Source organism: Chionomys nivalis, chromosome 3, assembly GCF_950005125.1.
Source record: "Chionomys nivalis chromosome 3, mChiNiv1.1, whole genome shotgun sequence".
Lineage (NCBI taxonomy): Eukaryota > Metazoa > Chordata > Mammalia > Rodentia > Cricetidae > Chionomys > Chionomys nivalis.
Window position 1 is genome coordinate 109,039,582 of NC_080088.1, and position 17,982 is coordinate 109,057,563.

The 17,982-nt window shown below is 55.1% G+C and overlaps 1 protein-coding gene across 10 annotated transcripts in view; it reads left to right on the forward strand.

Moving 5' to 3' along the window:
* Ncor2 (nuclear receptor corepressor 2) overlaps positions 1 to 17,982 on the forward strand; it is a 157,721-nt gene that overhangs the window by 58,842 nt on the left and 80,897 nt on the right. For all 10 annotated transcript variants that reach the window (XM_057765917.1, XM_057765920.1, XM_057765913.1 and 7 more), the window contains 4 exons: positions 6,590 to 6,769; positions 9,160 to 9,273; positions 12,297 to 12,353; positions 16,973 to 17,025. In XM_057765917.1, coding sequence (XP_057621900.1) covers positions 6,590 to 6,769; positions 9,160 to 9,273; positions 12,297 to 12,353; positions 16,973 to 17,025 — 404 coding nt within the window. The remainder of the gene's footprint in view (positions 1 to 6,589; positions 6,770 to 9,159; positions 9,274 to 12,296; positions 12,354 to 16,972; positions 17,026 to 17,982) is intronic.

Here is a 17,982-nt window from a genome sequence, read left to right on the forward strand (position 1 = left end):
CAGGCAAGGAGAGTAGGCATGGGTGATGGGAAGAATTGGGAAAGGTATCTCTAGCTGGCAGGAGTGTGCACAGACCCTGTGCCAGGACCCCCTGTATGACTGTTAGCACTGTGCAGAATTACTGGGAAGTGGGAGTGAGGGCCTGCGAAGCCGTGGAGCAGAGGGCCAGGAACTGACCGGCCTGAAATCAGCCTCGTGTCCACCGTAGCACATTTTCTCTGCCCCATCGGTACTGGGCTGCGTAGGTAACCTCTTGTATGACACAGTGGCTTGGAACTCCCGGCTTCATGTAACAGGCTGGACAGCCAGGACTGCCCCATGTTTGAACACTGGGGAAGGGGACTCTAGTGTTCCTGAAGATGAGACAGGACGGAGCGGGGGTGGCACCTAACGTGTCAGGGCCTGCAGTTGAGGGCCTCTGGTGAACTGACAGCCCTGCTGCTGCCCAGGTCTAACTGGCTTCTTGGATAGTAGGTGGGCTAGACGGGTCTACATCTGCAGCCACGTGGTCCTGAGGAGCCCCAGAGCAGAGTCGGGGTGGGCCCTGTCCCTGTGGGGATGCCCCGGACTCTGTGAGGTAGTGGTCCTCCTTCTCTCAGCCCCGTTCTGTCACCCACCCGGCTGTGCTGGGGGTGGAGCTTGGCGCTGTCTGCTGTTGTTCCTGTTAGACCAGCACTCTACCCATGAAGCTGTCTCTTCAGCCTTCTTTACTTTTTCTGTTTGTTTTTTGTTTTCCTAAATAGGGTCTTGCTAAGTCAGGCTGGTCTAGAACTTACTCTGTAGTCCAGGGAGGCCTTGCATGTAGCTCCCATGACAGGCCTGTGGTTCTGGGCTGGGCTTGATCTAAGTCTTCTGTCTGTTTTCTTTTCTTTTTTCTTTTTTTTGTTTGATTTTCGAGACAGGGTTTCTCCATTGCTTCTTGGTTCCTGTCCTGGAACTAGCTCTTGTAGACCAGGCTGGCCTTGAACTCACAGAGATCCGCCTGCCTCTGCCTCCCGAGTGCTGGGATTAAAGGCGTGCGCCACCATCGCCCAGCTCTTCTGTCCGTTTTCTTGTCCCCATGCGGTTGCTGTGCTTCCCCGGGCTTAGGGCCTCTCTGAGCCTCGCTTGCTCCTGTTAGTCAGGCCCTGTAGTAGATGACTCGGGCCAGCTGGATAGAGGGTTCAGCTGTGAGCCTTGCACACACTCCTAAAGGCTGGACCAGGTGACAAGGCCAAACTCCAGCCTCTGTAGCAGAGTAAAGGTACCGGCATGAGCTTTGGAATGTTCTTGTCCCATTCCCTCCAGCCCTGCTCTGCTTGGTTACTGTGACCCTTTCTGGTGACGTAAGGCAGTACCTGGGATCTTAGGGGGATGTACATGGACTTTGCTTCTCTGACATTGAGGTAGTTCTTATTCCCCACCCGAACTATCACTGGAAGTTACAGACTGACGTCTGTCAGTTACAGACTGATATTCACCTGAGTTCTCTTTCTCTCTCCTGCTCCAGAACCCCCCTTGCCCGCTTTCTCTTCTACCCACTCAGCCTGTTGCCAGCACCCATATCCTGCCATGCAGACGCCAGGTCTAGCCACAGTCTAGCCTGTGTTGGCCTCAGTTGCTCTGGGGCATCATCACCTTAACTGGCAGTGGCCTGTCTCACCTGCCCCTGCTGCCTGCTTCTGCCCTCTCTACCACTGGGTCCTGTCTGGGTCCCAGAGCTCCTTTCCCACACAGGAAAGTTCAGATCTATTTCAAATGACCATGAGGTCTGGTGTGGCCGAGCCCTGACATTGTCTCTCCATGCCATCTTTGTGGTTTCTCAAACCTGACCCGGCCCCACCCCTAGACTTAGACACTGGCTGTTGTGTGCCTGGTTCCCCTGTGTTTCCCTCAAAGGCTTGCTGGACTGGTGGCAATAGGTACCCAAAGCTGTTTGGGAGCCCCTGATGGGATGTTGTGACGTCTCCTTGGCACAGAACTCTTCTGACCGTACTGAGTCTGGACTTGGGACAGGTGTGGCCACTGGGCTGTCCTCCAGCTCTATGCCGTGGTGACCTGCTCGCTCCAACTTCTGTTCTCCGGCATCTCTTCTGCCCAAATGTTATTCCTTCCCTCCCCACCATCCCTTTCTCCCAGTGCTTGCCCCCTTCTCTTCCTTCTTCCCCTTCTGCCATACCTTTGTCTGTCCACCCACCCACCTCCCACCTGCCCGGTCCAGTTACCATCCAGCCTCCACACATGCTCTGTTGCCATATCCCCCCCTCCCCCATTGCTGCTCCATTCATCCGTCCACCCACTTCTACCGTCTGTCTATCCCTCTTCTCCCTTCTCCCCTCAGAGGTCCTGATTCCTGTGACTAGTGCCACCATGATGGCCATTTCCTGTTCTGTGTTTGACAGTCTGGGTGTCTCCATGTCCAGGAGGACTGCCTTTAGTGCTGACAGGAAGCTGAGAGGGACATCTGACCACTGTGGGCGTGGCGGCGGCTTGAGAGAGAGAGGGACTAGGCTTGAGAGAGAGAGAGTGGCCATTTGGGGCAGTAGGGTGAGGTCTTCGTCGCTGCCTTGTACCCAAAGAGGGTGAGTCAAGCATCCCCAGCCTAGGCGGGGTCCTGTATGGGACGGCCAGCAGGAGAAGGTATGCCCAGGAAGGCTGCAAGGACGAAAGGCTGGCACTGAGTGAGTGTCTGCAGAATCTGTCACGTGCCAAGGTCTTCCTGTTTGTAACTTAGGCTGAGAGCTAGAATTCGGGGATGGGACTCAGGTAGGCAGCTCCTGGGGAGAGGCTCTTCCTCCCCATCCTAGAGCCCCTGAGCTCGCTCTCCTGGGCTTCGTAGGAGGCAGGAGGAGGGGCTGTGCATGGTGTCTTAATGGTAGGTCTCCATGACTGGGTAGCAGGTGGGAGTCCCAGGACCAGCTCTGGGTTTTATATCCATGGGAAACTGTCATTTTCTGCTGTCACCAGCTGTCGCATTCCTAGCCTCGGGCTCTTCTGAGGGTCTTGTCCTCACAGTCACCCAGTGAGGCCACTTGTGGCTCATGTTCTTGTTAGCCTATCTTACGGTTTCTGTGGCTGTGATGAGACACCATGACCAAAGCCACTTGGGGATGAAAGGGTTTGTTTGGTTTATGGGTCCACATCGCTCTTCATCATCACATGAGGTTAGAATAAGAACAAGCAGGGCAGGAAGATGGAGGCTGGGCCTGATACAGAGGCCATGGAGGAGTGCTGCTTGCTTCCCATGACTTGCTCAGCCTGCTTTCTCATATGACCTAGGACTACCAGTCCAGGGAGGGCAGCATCCACAATGGCTGGGCCCTCCCCTACCAATCACTAATTAAGAAAATGCCCCCAGACTCGTATTCAGCCGATCTTACGGAGGCATTTCCTCAATCAAGAGTCCTTTCTTAGATACTATAACTTGCATTGAGTTGACGTAAAGCTAGCCAGCACACACCCCCTTTCGGGTCTCTGCTTTGCCTCTCTGCCTGATGGTGTGTCCCTGTCTCTGTCCCACCATCTGTTGCTCTCTCCCCTGCCTGGGCCCCAGCTGGGCTGGAGCCAGGCTCCAGGGGGACTGGGTGGGTGTGGATGGAATGTATGGCTCTTCAGCACAAACGCAAACGTGGTTTGTGTGGAGTCCAGCTGGAGGCAGGAGCAGGGTTTGCGAGGAGTGTCTGGCTCCCCACTGTTTGGCAGTGCCCTCCTGCTTAGGCTTCCCAGTGCTTGGGAATTCATTGAGCTTTGTTTTAGGGGACTTCAGTATGTCACTGAGAACCTTCTTGGAAAGGTCCTTGGGTGGTTGGGACTTGGGGCACCAGCACAAGCACTAACTCTTGTACCTGTAAGGAAATTCAGGTTTGGTAGCTTCAGGCTGAGCTCAGCCCAGGTGGTTGCCATCACCATGTTCCATGCTTCTTAGAGTGCTTGAGGGACAGTGTGTGTGACTCTGAGCATCCCACCCCACACCCCCTGCAGGTCCAAGACCGGCAGAGAGCAAGCCCACCTTCCCTGCTCTGCAGTTCCAGCCACCTTCTGTTGTTCCCCTGACTCTGGTCTGGTACCTGCTGCTGTGTCTGGCTTGTCTGGCCACAGACCTCTGTTGGAACTGGAAGAAATCAGCCTTGGGTTCCCCTTCCCAGGCCTCTTGTGACAGGTCTTTATGTCAGAAACCGAACATGTCTTACTGCTCCCTTGAAGCTTTCTGCCTAGGCATGGGACAAGGCAGAGTGACTGACTCAGTGGAGTCTGGCTGCCTTGGCTGGGGAGACTCTGACTGACAACAGACAGATTGACTGACGGACTAGGGAGAGTCTGGGGAGAGAACTAAACTGCCACCTGGTTTCTTGTTGGGTTCAGGGCTTGTCTGTCCTCAGGAGGGTGAACAAGCAAAGTCACTTAACACTTAGAGGCTGCTCTGCCAGCTGCCGGGCACTGTCTGCATCTGTTGAGGAACCAGTAGGATAGTATCTACTGGTCAGGGTGTCGAACCCCACCCCATCTGTCATCCTCCTGGAAAGATCCCTACGTCTGTGAAGGAGTCATTCGGATGGTTTCTCCCAGCCCTGTAGACGGTCTTGGTGGGTGGATTCTCCCCGCCTCTGGATGTTTCTGTGATTGTGTTTCACAGTCCATGGCCTTTGTTCTTGTGGCCTATTATGTGGGAGTGTTTAGATCAGGGATGGGGACCTGCTGTGTGTGTTTGTGCACGGTGGGGGGTATGGGCTGGGTCATCTCATGCCTGGTCCCAAGGATGAGCCGCTGTGAAAGACAGCCTGGTCCAGCTGGTCCAGGAAGTGGGGCTCAGCCACATGGCGTGGCTGGTGTTTCCCTGCGTCTTCTAAGTGTGCTGCGTCAGACAGAGCCTTGCGTCGATGGCTTGGCTTTGGAACCCATCCTGCACTGCGAGAGTTTCATCCATGGTTTCAGGTTTCTCCCCCCCCCTTCTGCTTGTGGGGAACAGCAGAGAGGATGATGTGGCCACTGGCTCAGGATCATACTTGCCGCCACCTTCTGTTTTGAGATGACTATTGAGACAGTTGTCTGGAGGATTCTGTTGGGAGGAGAGCCTGGAGTCCCCAGGGTAGCCATGTCCCTCTGTCCTCATGTTTTAGTTAGCCGCATGAGGCCAGGGGCAAAGTGCTGGGCTGGGAGCGAGCTAATGGGGACGGAGACCCCTAAGGAGGGGGACACATAGGAGTTGTAGGCCTTTCTAGTCACAGGAGTTGGTAGGGGTGAGGGTAGGTGGGGCACCTGGTTGCCCAGGCTGCAGTTGTTCCCAGGAATAAAGCGTCCTGTGTCCGTAGAGTGCAGCTGCGTGGGGGTGGGGAGCAGCCACTGGCTTTGCCTGGCCATGTCTGCCAACAGCTGCTGCCTTGGCCTAGAGGGGAGCAGGGTGCGGCTGACCTTGCTGGGAGCCAGGGTAGGGACAGTTTTCTTGCCTGTGCTGTTCAGAGGTAACTGTTCCAGACTCTGGGCTGACATTTTGGATGCACCAAGGCTCACAACTCCCTGAGGAGGTGAAATTACTGCTGTCTCTCTCCCCCCATTGTACAGATAGGACACTGAGGCAGACAGCACCCACACACTATTCAAGGTCACAGAGCTGAGTCCTACAGAGCGGGCCTGGGATCCGAGCCCAGTGTTATATAGAAGAGAACTGGGCCGTTTTCCTGACCCCTTTGTTCCCAGAGCATCCGGTTCAGCCTGGGTGGTCCCTGACTCCAGCGAGAGAACAGAGGAAAGTGTGGAGGAGCCAGGTGCAGGGCCATGTGTGAGGTACACAGTTCAGCCTCAGGGAGGAGTTCCCCGATGAACGGTTCCCACAGTGAAAAGAGCACAGGACCGGTTCCCACAGTGAAAAGAGCACAGGACCGGCATCCCTGTGTGGGGGAGGCTGAGCCAGGAGGATCTCAAGTTCAGGGACGTCCTGGGCAGCAGGGAGAGAAGGCTCAGCAGCTAGGAGGATTTGTGACTCACAACTGTTTGTACCCTCAGCTCCAAGGGTTCCGACCCCTCCTTTGACCTCCAGAGGGACTAGGCATGCATGTGGTACATGTACGTACATGTGGAAAAACACTCATAAAATAAAACAAATCTTGAAAAGATTGAAAGTATAAAATGACTTCGGTAATAGGTCCGTGGTAGATGCTCGCTTAGCAAACCTAGAGCCCCAGGTTCCAACTCCACTGCTCCTGTGTGCTGTGACGGTGTGCTTTCTGAAGAGCTGACTGATGCTCTAGTTCAGGCCTGCAGCCTGCCTGCATACACTCTCATGCGTCTGTGGAGAGCATGTGGAGCTGGGCCGCAGGGGTCACTGTTGGTCTTGTTTCTCTTCTGGGGGAATAGGAGGGATACAAGCAGGAGGAGGTAGTAGAGACTGACAGTGCTCAGGTGGCATCAGGTGGCAGGGCAGCCTCCTCGGTTTTGCCTTTAGAGAACATGCCATGGGAAGGGTGGCCAGGACCAGACAAGAAGGCAGACTCCACATACAGAGTTGTAGTTGCTTGGAATAGGAAGTTTGTGTGCTACAGCCTGAAGTCATGGCTGGAAAAGAGGTGTCAGGGTCACTTGGGTGACCACACACTCTGCTACTGTCCACCTACAGGACCGTAGCTTGGCTGGCAAGCTGGAGCCCGTGTCACCCCCCAGTCCGCCTCACGCTGATCCCGAGCTGGATCTGGCCCCATCTCGGCTGTCCAAGGAGGAATTGATCCAGAACATGGACCGTGTGGACCGTGAGATCACCATGGTGGAGCAGCAGATCTCCAAGCTGAAGAAGAAGCAGGTGAGTAGTGAGGACCAGAGGGGGACTCCAGTGGAGGCAGGGACCAGGGCCACATCCCCAGGTGCCTTCAGCCATGTGGTTTGCTGGTTTTGAGGGACGTGTCTAGAAGCCCCTGGACTGGGCACATCAGGCTAACATACCTGAACTCCAGCAGAGTCCAGAGCCTGTTGGGGACCAAGGCTTCCTAGAAGGGGCACCTCGAGCTGCCCAGGGTGGAGAAGGAGCCTTAGGCTGTTCCTTGCATTAGGAGATGAATGGAATCTGGGAACAGGGTGATGAGGGCTCCCAAGATGGTGGCTCAGAATCCCAGGGTAAGGCTGGGTCCTGGTGCAGTCAGGTCAGCCATGCCAGGCCGATGGAGAACTCTGCAGCATCCCTGCCAGGCCACACTGAATGAGACACTGAGGGCCAGAGGGGTGCAGTGACTCTGGAGCCCAGAGTGATGGGACTAAGGTCTGACCTCAGGCTTGAGAGGTGTGCTGTCTTAGTGTTTTCTTCTGGTTCCTGGGGAGGAACTTCTTGCTTGTTATGTTCCCTGGTTTCAATTTTCGGCTAGAATGTGAGAGCCACCACCAGGGGTCACTGTAGGACTAAAGCAGCTTGGCTCATCTGGCTCAGTGCTCACTCACTGTTCCTGCCTCATCTTCTCCCTGTTGGGGCCATGAACCTCTGCTCCTATGTGACTGAACATGCCAGCTTTATGTGTGCACACAGGCAGAGTGGAGCATGCTCCAGTAGCATCCATGGCTCCTTTTATAGGTCATCACAGCAGGCATTAATGAGCCTCTTGTGTAGCCTGAGGTCTGTGCCTTGAACTCTTTGATCTTGGTTTCTCTCTTTGAGGCAAAGCTGACAGCAGCAGCAGGAAGGGATGGCAGGTATGAGGGAATGAAGGAGAGGTCCAGTGTGAAGACACCGGCCTGTGCTGGTGATGATGGTGGTGGAGGAGGAGGAGGTGCTGATGATGGTGATAGTTGGGGTGGTAATAAAGATGGTGGTGATGGTGGCAGTGGTGATGCTGATGATGGTAATGATGGGTGAGGGTAGTGATAAGTATGATGGTAGTGGATGATCCAGTGACACACTTGGTGATACCAATATCTTTATACTGATAGCTGCCTGGCCAGTCCTAGGAAGGTGTGCATGGTAGGCTCAGATGGGGGAATGGGGGATGGGGAGTGAGCTGTTCAGAGCCACACAGCTGGGATATGGTAGACATGAGATTTGAACCATGCTTATGAGCTGCAGGGTTTGATTCTCAGCCTGGGCCTCTGCTGCCACAGTCCCCTCTGCTTTGCTAGTGAGCTGCTACCACCTGCCACCTGGTGGGCGGAAGGGATGCTCCTGTCTTTACCCCTTTGGGGCCCCCTGATTGGCTGATTCTCTGGAGACCTTTGGACTGCCTCCAACTCCGTATCTGAGAGTAGGAAACCATAATGATTTTGATAGTAACGATGATGATGATGTTGATGATAGTGATCATGGTGGTAGCGATGGTGATGTTGGTGATGGTGGGCTTCGTGATAGTGATGGGTGGTGGTGATGATGTTGATGGCCATGGTGGCAGTGGTTATGATCATGGTGGTAATGATAATGATGGTGGTGACGATTGTGGGAATGGTGGCTATAATGGTGATGATTGGGATGGTGATGATGGTGGTGGTTGTAGTTGTATTGGTGGTAGCAATGATGGTGTTGATCAGGTGATGAAGATGATTAGATACTGATGATGGTGTAACCATGAGGATGGTGGTAATGGTGTGGTCATGATGATGGTGGTCATGGTGTAGCCATGATGATGGTGGTCATGGTGTGATGGAAAGCTCTGTCTGGCGAGTCTTCTTTCTGCCTCCCCCAGCACTCTTCTCATACCTCCTGCTTCAGCCTTCAGAAGTTTAGGATGTCTTCATTCCCAAGGGAGGACCGGAAGGTTCAGAGACATTATGTAGCACCCAAAGGTTGCGTGGTTGTAAGGGTCAGAAGTAATGTTCCAGACTGAGGGCGTCACTCTTTCTGTAGCATCTCCTGGAGCCGTGGAGCTCGCAGTGGTGGTGGTGGTGGGTAAGAGGGGCTGCCCCTTGCAAATTCAGCACAGTGTTCCACCTGCGTGGCCTCATTAGTCTTCATTGCAGCCCAGGGGAGACTTGAGGAAGAATGTACCTCCCCCCACCCCCATCCCTGCTCCATCTCCGGGGCAGGATTTGAACCCAGAAAGCCTGGTCCAAATTGGATGCACAGCCCAGGGAGTCTGGCCAAGGAGGGCACAGAGTCCCTGGGTGACTCACAGGAAATGGCGATCAGCCTGACTTCCTGTGTGTGGCTGCGGGCAAGGGGGGGAACAGCGCCTCGGCTTCCGGCCTGTACTGCTCACACTGTCCCCTTCCCCACAGCAACAGTTGGAGGAGGAGGCTGCCAAGCCGCCCGAGCCCGAGAAGCCGGTGTCGCCACCACCCATAGAATCAAAGCACCGCAGCCTGGTCCAGATCATCTACGACGAGAACCGGGTATGCCCTTCAGGAACAAATGGGTGGAGAGGACACTGCACAGCATAGGTGTCAGGCGAGAGGAGATGGTCCCAGAGATGTGCTATCACCTCCCACATGCTCAGCAGATCCAGTGACACACTTGGTGATACCAATATCTTTATACTGATAGCTGCCTGGCCAGTCCTAGGAAGGTGTGCATGGTAGGCTCAGATGGGGGAATGGGGGATGGGGAGTGAGCTGTTCAGAGCCACACAGCTGGGATATGGTAGACATGAGATTTGAACCATGCTTATGAGCTGCAGGGTTTGATTCTCAGCCTGGGCCTCTGCTGCCACAGTCCCCTCTGCTTTGCTAGTGAGCTGCTACCACCTGCCACCTGGTGGGCGGAAGGGATGCTCCTGTCTTTACCCCTTTGGGGCCCCCTGATTGGCTGATTCTCTGGAGACCTTTGGACTGCCTCCAACTCCGTATCTGAGAGTAGGAAACCAAAGCCAGAGGAACCTGGGTAGGTTAGGCTCATGCCTCAGGTTCTGTAGGAAGTAGGTAGGAGTTCTTTATTGCTAAGGAAGATACTGGGACTCAGAGAGGGCATGGGACTTGCCTGAGATTGCACAGCTGTTTAGATTTGGGGCTGGGACAAAGAACTAAGATTGAATTGGCTCAAGGAGAGGTGATCAGAGAAGCGGCTCTCTCCAGCCATTGAACACATGTCCCCAAGGCCACCTTCCTGCTCCCTTGGCTCAGCTTTCCTGCTTCAAGTAAGATCTCTCTGCATTTTCTCTCTAATCAAGAACACCTCCCTGTTCCTGCTTTTGTACTCGCTTAGGGCTGCATCACAGCCAGGCACAGCAGGGCTTGGCAGGAGGGGTACCACCTATAATGCCCCTGTTGTTCTTCTGCCTGGGCTAGGCCTGGAGCTGGCCTTACCTCCCCAGCTTCCCCTGATGAATGGCAAGGCCTAGAGCTCCCTAGGATCAATAGGATTAAATTTTAATCCCCCTTCCTTCCCACAAAGAGGCAGGACAAGGACCTGCCTCTAATGCTCTGTCCTGGGGGCCAGGCTGCCCAAGGTGTGCTTGTAGTCAGAGCTGGCTCAGGGGCTGGGCCAGATCCAGAGCTGGTTTGCCTTCCTTGATTGGATTGTGTCCCTGTGACCTCCGACCTCCTGGCCAACAGGCAACTGCAGTCTGAAGCTGGCCTATTAGACCTCCAGGTTGCCCTAATCACCCTTGGGTGAGCTGGTTCAGCTCTAATGAGTGTGTACCAGCATCTGCAGACCTGGCCTTGTCTCCACATAAGGGTGACAGGTAATGGTGTTAGGGACCTGCTGTATGCCAGGGCTGGTGTTGGGGTGGTGGCCTAGTGCCTGTTGTGTGCCAGTGTGGTAAGGTGGCTGGGGAACCCGGCTAGGAGATGGCCTGGGAGGGCAGGCCACTATAGGTCCACTGGGAGCCCTGTGGTCCTGTTCTGAAGCAGGTGGGAGGGGTTCAGTGAAGCCTGGTTGATTAGGCTGCTGCCTTATCCTGATCAGGGGGGCGAACCTGGCAGGGGGAGCCCCCATCCCGAGACTGCCCCTGTCTAGTGTGCAAACAAACCAGGCATAAGGTCAGATGAGAGTAGTGTAGTCTCAGATTTGGGACGTTGAGACCTGTCTGGGTGGAAGAGCCTGGCAGGTGGCTGGGACAGCATGGCAAGCAGGAAAGAAGTGGGAGGGCCTGCAGTGGCTAGACCTGGAGCGCTTGGGATAAGCAGGGCCATAGATCAGGACCCCCAGCCGTCTTATCTGGGGAAGGGTAGCTTCAGCTCCCAGGGTGGCAGAAGATGGTGAGGGAGGAGGGAGTGTGTGGGAGTTGGAGTGGGGAGTGTATGCACTGCCTCTGTGTTCCCAGCCACCATTCCTGGGTGTCCCGTGTCCCCGAGGAGGGACAGCAGACTTACCCTCAGCCCCTTGTAGCACATCCTCATACAAGCTGTGGGTCTACCACCTTAGTGGGTATGGCTTATAGGGCACAGGGTTGCCTAGAACCCCCAGATCCAAGATCCTGCTCCAGCTGTGTGAAGCACAGTTCCTGGGGGCTCCTTTGTGTTTGGTGCCACCCCTTTTATCAAAACACAGTTCCTGCTGTTTTCCACAGAGCTTTGTGACACACACCAAGATACTGTAGCCGAACCAGTGTTAGCTCAGCCCCCTGGTCTTGTGCCCTGGCCACACCCTGAAGCTGTTGATCTTAGGGTCCCAGATTGGCACAAAGGATTCAAGAGTGGGGTGCTGTTCCTGCTTAGCTGGGCCTTAGCTCTCAGTAGAGGTCAGACTAGTCGTCAGCTGAAGCCCACCCACAACCCACTGCCCCTGCTGGGTGCTGGTAGGTTGAGGTTGTCTAGCCTCAGCTGTTTCTGCGGGGTACAGCTCTTGGGTAATGATGGTGACTTCTGTGGCACCCTGAGTTTCCTTCAACACCTGCCTGGTCACTCTGTTTTCTGGTATATGGGTTCAGGCTTCTCCAGCCGCTTCTGTATCCCCTATTCCAGCCCCTGTGCCCCCCATTCACTCCCCGCTTCCTGTGAGTCGGTCCTGGTGGTCCCAGTCTGGGCAGACAGCCAGACGGAGGCACAATGTTGTCTTCATGCATTGGCCTGAGAGGACGAGATCCAGCCTATTGAGGGGTGCCCCCACAGCCATGGGGCTCTCTGCAGCACGCTTCTGTTTTCCTAATGAGTCCTGGTTTGTGAAGGGAGGGGACAGAGGCCAGAAATAATCATTCTATTGTGAGACGGGATCCTAGACGGCTCCGGTATCCCGTTCCACTGCACTGGCTCTGAGGTCAGCAGACTCTCGAGGCATCCAAGCCTGGCAGAAGGTAGCGGGTGAGGCTGTAGCCTGATTACCCTTGGTCAGACCCCTAGCTGAGGCCAGCCTGGGAGGGCCCGGGGACTCCTACAGGGTTAACGGGGATCCTTCATGCAGACTGGGTGTTCCAGAGGCACTGGTACCAGTCTGCTCCGAGTTCTCTTTTAATTCCACTCTTCTCTTTGCCCTGCAGAAGAAAGCAGAAGCTGCGCATCGGATCCTGGAAGGGCTGGGGCCCCAGGTGGAGCTGGTGAGCTGGTGGCTTGGCTGGGCAGGCTGGGAGGAGTGGGATGGAAGAATGGGGTCTGGCGCAGGTGTTGGGTGGGTGAAGGAGGAGGGGAAGTCATGTACTGCCCAGCGTTGTCCCCAGAGGGAGGCAGGAAGCAACACCTCCTGATAAGGATGCTGACAGATAACTGAGTGGCTGCTGGGCAGTGAGCCTGTCCCTGCCTCTGAAGCCTGAAGCTGGCTTGCCACTCTAGTTCCGCATGAGAGTCCATCCAGTGGTTGACTAGTCTGGATTCCCTTCTCTGAGCTTGATGGCTATGTAACCCTCTGTCAGACTCTTGACGTCTCAGTGCTTCTGCCTGGGACAGTGCCTGCCTGTGGTGGGAAGGGTGGCCATGACTGCAGTGATTATTATCATCGTCCTGCTGGTCTCAACTGTGTCGTAGCAGGGTGGGAAGCAGCCCAGCCTCGGGAACTGTTGGAGGAGGTGGTGCAGAAGGGGCTGCCCCCTACTGCCTAAACCTGCACCCGATGGTACAGTATTGGATCACATCGGCTGCAGGTAGCAGGTGTTGCTGGTGCATTGGTGCATGGGGTGGATGTGGGTCTGTGGTGTGTGTCAGTACGCTTGGGGCACACATGAGTCGTGGGCACTGTGTTCTTGCTGAAGGCTGTGGGGAGGGGACCTCCTGGCTGAGTCCATGCTACACCCTAACACAGTCTATCCCCAAAGAATCTGGGGCAGACAGATGGGGGCAGAGCTCCTGTACTGCCTGTGGTGGGCACTGTGACCCCATCCTGCACCTAGGACCTGTGCTGCTGTACCACCACTGGGTCTCTCGCTTTCTTCATACACTCGTCACTGAGCTGTGCCGCCCACTGCACAGTTCAGCCTTTCAGTTGCGTGTTGTGGTCCAAAGGAGCCCTGTGTCACTGCTCTTGGTCCTTCTGGAGCCCTGAATGGAGCCATGCAGCCCCATGGCCTTTTGTTCTCCCTCCTTTCTGCCTCCCCCAGCCCCAGCATCAGGTGCTCGTGTTCTCCTACACCGTCGGCACTTTCCTCGTCTACCCTGTCGCCAGCAGTGGCTCTTCATCCCTTTTCAGAACTGCAGCATATTCCATTGTTTCTGGACTGCATTTCCATCCTCAGTTGATGACGTTGGGTGACCTTTCGTTTTTTTTTTTTTGTCTCCTGGGAATGAAGCCACACCGCAAGAGCAGGAGCAAGCAGCGTTTGTCTTTCTTGAGTCTGTGCCTAGGAGTAGAATAGCTGGCACCTGTGTTGTTGTTTTTCCCCTATGGAAGTTCCTGGCTGGTTTCTAAGGTGGCTGCCCACTGTGTATTCCCACCAGTGAGTGCATCTCGCCTGTCTCCCTTTTCTGCCATTCTTTCCTCTTTATTTCTGATAGATTTCGGGGACCAGGTGTGTGTGCATGTGTGCATATGCTTGTGCGTGCGTGTTTGTTTTGCCTGAGGACATAATCCAGGAAGGGGATTCATGACCTCTGTGCTTAATGCTTGTAGCAGTTGGTTCCTGGAGGTGTTGGTATCTGGACTGGTGGGGGTACCTGCTGATGGGCACTTGTTGTGCTAGGTCTCTGGGTACTGCCACCTTATTTTCTGGAAGAGGCTCAGGAAGCGTGGTGCTTTGCCCAACATAACCCCCACCCCACCCCGTCTCTCTCTTTCTCTCAGGGAAGGTGTGTGTCAGCTGTGAGTGTGGCCAGGTCTTCACGGGGCTGCTGTCGTGTGTGCAGGACTAACATTGTACTGGCCTCCCAGGGTGCTGGTGGTTGGTTAGACTTTGGTCACTTGGGCCACCATGAACTCTGGTGCTGTGATAAAACACGTGGACCAAAAGCAGCTTAGGGACGGAAAGGGTTTATTTCAGCCTATATGACATAGTCTATCATTGAGGGAAGTCAGGGCAGGGACTCAGGTAGGAGCTTGAAGCAGAAACCATGGAGGAACATTCTTTTGACTTTCTCACAAGCTCCTGTTTAGCCATACATACCAAGGACCACTTGCCTCGGGAGTGATGCATCTGTTAGCAGTCCCCTCCATAGGGAACAGGTTTTCCTCTCAGATGACCCTAGGTAGTGTCAGGTTGACAAAGTTAAATCAGGACAGTCAGGCCCTCTTCAGCTACTGAGTACATCCGGGAACCTTGGCACAGCAATGACAAGGTAGTGACCATCTTGCCCTGTGTCCCAGAGGGAGAAAGAGAGGAGAGGGAGGTGGGGGCTTCAGGGTCTCTGCCTTGAGAGTCAGGGTACAGTTTAGAGATCTTTGTAGGCATTGTGTCCATGACTTCTACAGCCCAGTGTGTCCCGAGAGGGCCCTGTGCTGTGCAGGGACCAGGCCGACCAGGTGGGAGGCGGTGGAGGGATGCTGGGGCCTCCCCTCTGCACAGCTGAGTCACTCACTTCCTTCCTGCTCTGAGGCGCGTTATTCTGAGAGCCCAGTGTCCTTGTGGGCTGGGCTGTCACTCCATCTCTTACAAGCTTGGTCACCCCAAAGCTGGCTTGCAGCCAGGCTGCAGGGTGTCTACGCCCACAGCTGGCCAGTGCTCCACTGTGCAGCTGTGACCATTGTCTTTAATGGGGAGGGCAGCCGTGCCCTTGCTGCAGCAGAGTGCCAGCCACCCGCTGTCCTTGACCCTCCCTGGGTCCAGTCCTCTATGAGGATGGCCTTAGGGTGTTGTCCCAGCGCTGAGCCCCCTTGGTGGATTCTCTACATGAGGTGTTCACTGGGGCAGCCGAGCCCCTCAGTGCCTAGGGCCACAGCTTTGTTCTCACTCCCCAGAAGGCGGATTGGGGTCTGTCCCCTGTTGCCCTCTTGGGCGTGGGTGTTCCCTTTGTCCTCGCACGCTAGGAACACGTTTTGCTTGCTGCCCCATGGGGTCAGTGACCATGGCCTCCACCCCTTCCTGCCCCAGTAAGGCAGCTCACCATCTTTAAACCCAAACAATGGCAAACTTGTCAGTACATCTGGAATGTTCTGGGCTACTCGCACATCCTGTGAGGTGGGTCCTCTGCTCTATACCCATTTTCTAGATGCGGACATCCAGCCTTATCTATCCCTGGAGCCCGAGCCCTTAAGCAATGCCCACTCACATTGGCTTTTGTTTTATTGGCATTTGGGGGACACAGAGGATCAGATGCTGCTACCCTGAGTGCCAGGAAAGAGCATCTTCATAGGGCCCCTGACTCCTGAGATGTGGCCTTGCAACCTTCTTCATTCATCAGTGTTGGCCCCCTCCTCCCCTCTGGGCAGTTCTGCAGTGAGTCTGACTGCTGGTTCTTTTGTTGCTTTATCCATTTTCCCCTCCTAGATGAGGAATGCTTCCCCATTTCAGGTTGTGCACCCATAGGAGGTGCTGGTCTGTGGTCTCTTATCACCAGGAGAGCAATGAGCCTGACTGAGTCCCTGGTGAGTTGTCATGGGATATGAGAATTGGTGTCCTTGATGCTGGCCTGGGTGCAGGTGACAGGCCTTGTCTCTGAGCGGTAGGAGTCTCTCAGGGGCAGGAGGCTGGTGTGGTTCTCACACTGGTCCAGTGCTGTGTCTGCCACCCGTGGAAATTCTCCCACAGATCCTCATGTGTCTCTGCTTGCCCAGGAACCCAGGACTTGACAAGGTTCTTGTAGGTGTGGATGTGTAGTAAGGAAAGGGCATGGAAGGAGGCAGGGGCAGGATGCATCCGGGGGAGTAGGGTGGAGTTCAGGCTGTGGGCATGTTTGCCATTGGCCTCAAGCTTCCCATCTGTGCGGTGGGCACACTGTGAGCAATCACTCTGTAGCAAAGCAGGAGACTCAGTAGTTAGACACCTGTGGCCTTGGCTCTACAGTCTGGAAGCCAGCAGAGACCTTTGGGGAGGTAGGGGGCAGATCCCCCTTCTATCTGTGGCCTCTCCATGTCCCTCCAGCAGACTGTGTGGACAGAGGAAGCCATTGGTGCAGCTTCTGACCCATGCTGGGTCCCATGACTGTACACTGCCCTTGCTTTGCTCTTGAATCTCCGTTCTCCCATGTAGGTGGCCCTGGCTCGTGGGTTCCTGCTGAGGTAGCCTATGGTGTCTTCAGCATGAGGCCCACCCATGTTCCTTCCATGTTTCTCTAATTTATATCTACTGCCACTGTGGCCACTGTGTGCACACGTGTACATGATGACCCAGCATTCATGGGTGTCTGGCATCTCAGGCCAGTGGGGAGAGGTCACTTCTTGGCAGTTGGAGCTGGGCTCTGCAGAGGGTGTGTATCTGTGTCTGCCACCCACTGCCCTCAGCTTACCACTCTTGGTTTGTTTCGGTCTTTGTGGTCCAGGGAAAAGGCCTTGTTAGCACTACAGCTGTGGGTTTCCATGGTGATCTAAATGCTAAGCCAACCCTAAGCGTCTTGCAGTTAAACTACTTTGCCTAGGATGGGGGCATGGTCTGGTCCCTGCAACTGGGCCAGATAACACAGTTTTCATCCTTTTTCTCGCCAGATCCTCTGTTTCTCTGTAGCCTTGATTATTTAGCCATCAGACAGCTACTGGGGTTGAGGGTGCATGGTCTGGGTTCTGGCTGGTGACATTAGCCCCACGCCACTCTGTCACCCACTCCATCCATCTCTGATAAACTTCTTTCTTCTCCTACAGCCTCTGTACAACCAGCCGTCCGACACACGCCAGTACCATGAAAACATCAAAATGTGAGTCACTGCTGCTGTGGACCAGCCCAGTCCTGGGGATCAGGATACCAGTAGGCAGTCTGGGTGGAAGTCCCCAGTTGAGCCAAGCCTAAGCTGGGGCTCAGAGCAGTCCTGGGACGGAAGGAGTGGCAGGTTGGGAACAGAGACTGGAGGCAGGAGGCCGTGGTGTCAGGAGACAGGCTAGGCAGGGGGAGCGTTAGCTGTGGACTTCTGTGGAGCACACTCGTGCCTGAAGCAACTGTAAGCTTTATTTCAGAGGCCTCCTGAGCCATGTCTCTTAGGTGTCATATAGTGGGGTGCAGCAGGGATGCCAGGCTATGCTGGGGTTTGATGGCTGCTGTCATTATGCTGGGGGAAGGTAGAACTCCTGGCAGGAGGCCTACTTCGTGCGTTGCTTTAATGGGAGTGGCTCCCATCAGTGGGCTGTGGAGGAAAGAGGCCTCTCATCATCCAGAAACAAAAAGGCAGAAGGTCTGGAGCACATGGTGGTGTCAGGTCTGGGGAGGGCAGGAGGTGAGAGTGTGAGGGATGGTTGGAATAGTCGAGTTTACCACTGTAAGCCTACATGGGTGATTGACTGGTGGCCTCACTCGATAGGTGGCGATACAGCGATCTGGTCAATGTTCAGGACGCTAGTGTCCCTCTTGGTTCTCAAGTGTCACGGATGCTGGGTTCTAGGAGGCCCTGTGTGGCTTCTGGAGTTGTATGTGGTCACACCTTGGCCAACCTTTTGTATCTCCTGGAATACTGACCCTGTGGGTCCTGCACCGGCCCTGCAGTGTTGGGCCCAGCTGCTGCCATGGTTGTCTCTGTTGGCTCGGGTCCCTTCACTGCCCAGGGCTGAATTGTCCTGCTTCTCCTCTGTGTGGGTCCTGCCCAGCTGGCTGGTCCTCATGGGAAAGGGGCTGCAGAAGAGGGATGGTGACAGGCCATTGGAGGGGCTTGTCATAGTTGCTT